The following is a 7500-nucleotide window of genomic DNA, read 5'->3' as shown; positions in this document are numbered from 1 at the left end:
AGAAGAAGATTGTCCAAGGATAAATAGAATTACCTTTCTTTCTGGAGAAATGATATGGTTGCTGCTTCTGGAACAGTGTTTGAATCTTTCCATTAGTTTTCTCTGGGAATGGTGGAGTGTTGCTGTGAGCAGACAGCATTGTGTATCAGTATTAGAAAAAAAAAAAACAGTGCAATACCAGACGTTCTCTCTTGTGCTGTCTGTCTCCCTCTGTTCCTATGATGGTTCGCTCGGTGACTGACGCCAGCTGCCATTACCTTTCTTGTTTAAGTTACCTCTGCCTGACCGACCACTTTGCCAAGTCGGGGAAACAGCGTTGAAATAAGCTCAGTCAGTGAGTCCCTTGGTGGTTATGTGCGGCCAAGGGACCTGTTTCCTTCAATAGGTCAAAGTGGATAGACTCAAGATCTCAGCCTCTGGCACCCCATGATTTACTTTTTTTTATTTTATTTTATTTTTTTTTTATCTACAGAAATTCTGTAGAACCCACTTTTTGTTAAGGCCGATTTTGTTATCATTTATTATTGTACTGCTTGTAACAATGAATAGTGGTATGATATGCTATATGAAGTGTGAGTAACCGCTATAACCCAACAAGACAGTTATATGCAGTGACTGTGTGATTTTAGGGTGATGATCCCCCAGTGAGAATGTCTCCTGGTAGTGTTGTCAGGGACAGAGGATGGTGATGTGGCTGCCCTACAAATTTGGTGTGGACAGCTCTTGCGAGTTTAAACCAACCACGGCAGACAACTGCCCAACCACATTGTGGCGCCCCACATTTCTACACCAACACCTCTATTGTACATGTAGATTGTAAATATATCAAATGGTGAATGTTTTTAAGTGTACAAAGTACAGCAAAGTTAATATTTTCTGTGTATTTCTGTATAGATGACTGCAAGTAGATGCAGATCCTGTAAATTATAAGCTTAAAGTGTAGAGCCTTTGAAGGTGAAACTGCGGCTGTATTTACTGTAAATATTGTAATCTGTTGTATAGACTATCACTTCTGCAAAATACCTTGTTAATGATGTTTGTTTCCCACGTTCTATACCCTATGCCATTTCCTCTAAACACCTCACTTGCACTTCTTTCCGAACTATTTCTTATTTGCTAACTTCTGGCTTGTTCATGCCTTGCTGTAGGAGATTTGTGTTGGGCATACTTGCCTTAGAGATCATTTCGTTTTATGAACTTGATCAGAACTTTTTGCACAGGTTAGGATTTGACTCCTGTATTTGAAGGCATGAACAATGTAAAATATTTGTAATCTATCCTAATCTATTTTTTTAGCTTAATGGCATGAAAATTATTCTTTAATGGCCCTATTGATTCTATTGTAATGTAAGATTTCATATTTTACATTGTTATGAATAACAGTTTTAATTATATACATTGACTTTCTGTACAGAACATTTTAATAGTCCTATTTTCTCAACCTGTATTGCAATAATTATTACACAGAGCATGTCAAGAGTCTTGATTTGTCCCTTGGTGTATAGGGTGATTGTTCTTAAGAGATGTTTACAAGTCTTTAAGTCATTTAGTCTTTATTTCATACCTGTTTTGGGGTTGGTGTCACACAGATTTATTTATATGTTTATATTATGCCAATGCACGACCCTGCCTATTTCTCATTTCTTTTGAAAAAAGAATTTCAACAAGCTCTTGCTAGGAAACATCCATTGTCTCGATCTGTCACCCAAGGCACTCTGAAGACAAGACATACTGTAGTAAAGTGTGTGTATTTTGTATTTTTCTAAAAGATGCAACTGGAGGGCAAGGTGGCTGTTGTGTCCCTGGCTCTTGCAGTTGTGAAAGCCCCAGATATGGTGTATAATGTTACTGAAGGAGTAAACTGACCAATATGGCAGGCCAGTCTTTGGTGTCTCCCTTCCCAAGTCTTACGAATATAGCTCGTGTTAGCCTGTCCCACCCAAGACGCCGAGGCTTCGACCTCACCTTGTTTTGGTCTATTGGAAAGGCCACAACTTCCCCAGTACAAACATATAGAGGTCAGGATTGTAGCCGTTTATCTTTTCTATTTTTAACATGTAGGAAGGATTTATGTAGATGTACAGAGAATATCTTGACAATGGACATAGTAAAGAAATTGATTAATCAACGCATCTCTAATCCCTCATAAAAAGGTAAAAAAAAAAAAATAAAAAAAAATAAGTGAAGGTGGCTCCCATTGGGATCTTCAAAGAAGGCTTACGTAGTTGGAATGGATTCTCGTTTGACTGTTTTCAAGGTCATAAGATCATAGATATAATTATTTTGATATCTGTTTTTTGTTAAGATTATGATTGGCTAGATGATATTACAGCACTGTTTTCCTAAAATTATAACACTTAGATTTTTTGATGATGATACTTTTACTGCTGCTGCTATGATTTTCCTTTTTTATTATTATTATTATTATTACTATTATTATTACTATTGGTATTATTATTATTGTTATTATTGTTATTATTTTTATTATTTTTATTATATGTATTATTTTATTATTATTATTGAAACTATTATTACTTTCATTATTATTATTGATTTTACTATTATTACTTTTAATAGATATTATTAATATTAATATTATTATTAATATTATTAATATTATTATTGTTATTGTTATTTTTTTGTTTTTATCATTATATTATTGTTATTATTTTTCATGTTATTATTATTTTTGTTATTATTATTATTATTATTATTATTATGATTATGATTATGATTATGATTATGATTATGATTATGATTATGATTATGATTATGATTATGATTATGATTATGATTATGATTATGATTATGATTATGATTATGATTATTGATATTATTTTTATTATCATTATAATAATATTAATTATTATTATCATTATCACCAATATCAGTATTATTGTTATCATATTATTATGATTATTATTATGACTATTATTATGATTGTTTTAATTATTGTCATAATTATTCATATTACTTATTATTAACATTACTATAATCATTTTATTATTTGTCATGCATTATTTATTCATATTTATTTTTTTTTTTTTTGTTTTATTGTTTTTTTATGAATAATATAATTTTTCAATGGTATCAGCATCAGCTTCAGTGTTATTTTTTGTCGTTAATATTCTAGATACTTTTAATTTACCTTTACCATTATTAATTGATATCAGCTTTATTTTGCTGTATTCATTATTGTTTTATTATGACTTACTTTATGGCATATATTAGTAGATATAGAAGTTTTAGTATATATCATTTATAATTATTACTCCAAATAATAATGCCTTTTGATATGATACTTACTCATTATTGCAGTTAATACTGATGTTCCATTTGTTTAAAAAAAAAAAATTGTGACCCGTTAAAATTAATCTTCTCGTATGGCATTTATTATTGTTGGTTTACTTGTATCATTATAATGGTGATGGTATTGATGATTATGATGATGTTAATGAGGATGATACTTTGTCATCATTATTATCATCAAATTAATTCTCAATACTGATACTACTGTTATTGTGAGCCATTTAATGCCTTGACATTAGTAATGCCGTGAAATGTGTAGGAGGACTATACAGAGAACCCTGGAACCCTTCTGGAAAACAGATAAACAAAAACAAACAAACAAACAATGATGTGAATAACAAATGAAATTCTTGATTCTGTGAGATCCTGGAAATAAAAGACAAGAACATGTAATGAACAAGGAAGATAGAAGTTATCTTAAAAAAGTGCAAAAAACTCTTAAATGTACTCTAAGGAAAACCTATCAAAAAGATCCAAAGAAATGTGATGTGAAGATAGACTAAGATGATGTATGTGATAAGTGATACAGTTTTAAGAAAATAAATAAAATATCACACTTACAAAATACCTTTTTTAATTAATGATTTTTTTTTTTTTTTTTCTTCTTCTTCAAGTTGATATAAAATGAACCATATTTTTCTATTCCCTTTCGGGCATGAGGATGAAAGGACCAAGCCACATCTAACCTGTTATGCCACATTAATTTTGACCTTTGTGATCATTAGCAGCATATTCACTAAGTATTTTATTATATGAGGGTATGTGTCCATAGCTGTTCTCAGTTCAGTTGCCCATAAATAGGTTTATTGAATTAAACATTTATCCAAAACACAAGCATTGATATGTTCACATTGTGCAATTCAATTATGAGATGGAGTGTTTTGATGTGGAAATACAGATGCTTGCATTATAGATTAAGGTTCGAATTAACAAAATCTTTAATAAACATATTTATGGCAATTGGTCTGCAGAAGACCTTGGGATGTAAATACCTACACATCCATACTGTTATGAAATTTCCAGCAAATTCTGGTCTTTACCTTTTCGTCTATTTCATACCATTCTGATATTTGTACTGCAACATTTGATGTAATCATAATCTTTTTTTTTTTCTGCACACACAAACATTCATAGTTTATTTTTATTTAAAAAATATGGCCACTCATACTTCATTTCATTTTTCTCTACCTTCCAGCATCGGCAAATCTGACCATTTCAGGCACAGACAAGTTTCGATTACTAGTTCATTGATAATCAGCCATTTTGGTTATCCTTCTTGTTCGGCTTTTCCTGTAACTGAACAGGTGGTCAGTTTTTTTCTCATTTACTGTTTTAAAGGAAAAGATTTCCTAGGAAAAAGAAAAATGAGAAGGTACATGATAAATATATGTAAAAGCTGCATATACTGAAAGTGAACATTAAGTTTATGAGCCAAAATTGCTTCTGCAGTAATGCTGGTAAGATCAAACAAAACTCACGTCTTGGTTCTTTGGAATAATTTTATATCTGTTAATTTACGGAATGTGATCTTCATGAAAGTTTGCAGCACCGATGAACTTTGTGCCAGATAACTGATATTTAACTAGAACACAGGTACCAGTAGGCAATGGTCACCTGATTTACTCATTTAGTTATGTAAGTAGCAAAATCATTTTTTAAAATTTTATTTCAAAATCATTACAGGAAAGAAATGGGTAGGAAAGTATATATAAATTTAGATACTACCAGTTTCACTTCCACAAACACACTCATTCTCACGGTCACTCTCTTGCAATCGCTCTCAAACACACACACACACACTCTTTCTCTCTCTCTCTCTCTCTCTCTCTTTTTCACACTCTATCTCTCTATCTCTCTATCTCTCTCTCTCTCTATCTCTCTATCTCTCTATCTCTCTATCTCTCTATCTCTCTATCTCTCTATCTCTCTATCTCTCTATCTCTCTATCTCTCTATCTCTCTCTCTCTCTCTCTCTCTCTCTCTCTCTCTCTCTCTCTCTCTCTCTCTCTCTCTCTCTCACTCACTCACTCACTCACTCACTCACTCACTCACTCACTCACTCACTCACTCACTCACTCACTCACTCACTCACTCACTCACTCACTCACTCACTCACTCACTCACTCACTCACTCACTCTCACTCTCTCTCACTCTCTCTCACTCTCTCTCACTCTCTCTCACTCTCTCACTCTCTCACTCTCACTCTCTCACTCTCTCACTCTCTCACTCTCTCACTCTCTCACTCTCTCACTCTCTCACACTCTCACACTCTCACACTCTCACACTCTCACACTCTCACACTCTCACACTCTCACACACACACACATACACACACATACACACACATACACACACACACACACACACACACACACACACACACACACACACACACACACACACACACACACACACACACACACACACACACACACACACACGCACACGCACGCGCACGCGCACACGCACGCACGCACGCACGCGCGCGCGCGTGCGTGTTATAAGCATACATCTCAAAAGATAACGCAACATATGTTATCCTCATCTCTATCTTAATAGGTCCCTGTATAGGCTCACATTTTACTCAAAAAACTTTGGTATATTAACAAATGAGAAGGCATAGAACGATCAATTTCCACCGTCATCTCTCATAATCACAAACAGCATATATGATACATAATATGGGCGCAATCTATGATTATCATCCCGAAGGAGAGATTAATAGATTGTTAAGTGAAATGTTAGTGTCTCAGAAGAATGATGCATCGCATAAGACGGTCATCCTGAACTTAACATTCCCTCGCCCGTTAACACCCACCCCACCTCTGTGCTCCACACTTTGCCTCACATATCCTACCATCCTGCCCTGCTTTAATGGAGTCTGCACCCTCGCTTTTCCTTCCTTATCCTCTCCTCCCGTAACCCCCCGACCTCTTGGACATCCTCACGAAGTCCCCCCCTCCTCCCCCACCTTTTTAATGGACAAGCTATTATTTTCCTTCCTTAGACACACCAGGACCCTACACTTGATCTTGTCACCCTTTGTCCTTAACCCTTCCCCCTTCTTTCAGTCCCTGTCCTACCCCATTTCCCCCCCAATCCCTTGCCCGTTGTTGTCGTGGGGGGCTTAGGAGGCGGAGACTGGGACCCAATGTTGGGGAACTCCCCAACCTTGGGACTCAGCCCTCGACTCAACAAATTTGCATGGTCTTTTTTTTTTCCCTCCTACTTTTTCGTTTCTGTCCCTTCACCAACCCCTTCTACTATCCACTTCCTACGGTGTAAGAGCCGTGCTGAAAGGATGAAAGGCTGACTTATTGCCAGTCCTGAACGGCCTGAGGGAGCCATGGGCATGGTATTCCCCTGCTTTAGTTGTCTAGCCCTTACCCCTCAAGGGACCCTGAGGGGTGGACCGTTTCTCTCCCCAACATACTCCAAGCTTACCATGGCCAACAATGAAGATTTTGTACCATTATTAGATAGCACATTTATTTTGCATTTAACCATTAACCATTAACCATTAACCATTAACCATACACCATAGAGGCTTGCCTCTTCATCAAATAGCTCCACCAATTCAAACTCGCCCGATTCCCTGACCCCAGGCTCTCCTTTGACCACGGCTCTGAACACTACAACTAATACCCCCTCCTCAATGCCTACTGGTACAGTATCCACCCTAATCAACACCCCAGGAGACATTTCTACTCTCCCAACATGCTCAACTTCAACAACTATACCCCCACAACCTTCTTCATCAACCACCCCATCCTCTCTTATTACTACCTTACAACCTTATTGTCCACCTCCCCATAACACTACCTTCCTCAACACTACTCCCTCTTCCACACGCCCCCGTCCTTCTACTAGCCCCATCTCTACAAAATTCTTAAATACTCTATTTAGCCCAGCCAAATGGGACCGATTTTTCGTGATCCCTCCCACAGCTTCTCACACTTTCTGCTTTGACAACCTGTTTTCATTCCTCAAATGCATATACATCCTTCACTTGATCTAACCCCTATACATTACCATACCCGACCTTAACCCATTTACTCGTCAATTCCTTTGCCCAGCTTTGACAACTAATCACCAACTCAACCACCCTTCACTACCATTTACTATAGTGCTACATGACCTTAGATGTCTAGCACATTTATTTTGCTTTTAACCATTAACCATTAACCTAC

General features: G+C 36.1%; 1 protein-coding gene across 1 annotated transcript in view; it reads left to right on the top strand.

Annotated features, from left to right (window-relative positions):
* LOC125031079 (serine-rich adhesin for platelets-like) overlaps window positions 1-2125 on the top strand; it is a 38903-nt gene extending 36778 nt beyond the window's left edge. Inside the window, exon 9 of the mRNA XM_047621557.1 lies at window positions 1-2125. This exon is cut by the window's left edge and continues 23 nt beyond it. Within this exon, the coding sequence (XP_047477513.1) occupies window positions 1-27 (27 nt within the window). The 3' untranslated portion in view covers window positions 28-2125.
* The last annotated feature ends 5375 nt before the right edge of the window (window positions 2126-7500 follow it).

This window comes from Penaeus chinensis, chromosome 2, assembly GCF_019202785.1.
Source record: "Penaeus chinensis breed Huanghai No. 1 chromosome 2, ASM1920278v2, whole genome shotgun sequence".
In the NCBI taxonomy this organism is placed as follows: Eukaryota; Metazoa; Arthropoda; class Malacostraca; order Decapoda; family Penaeidae; genus Penaeus; species Penaeus chinensis.
Note: the sequence above shows the minus strand (reverse complement) of the source record. Positions and strands in the feature narration are given on the sequence as shown.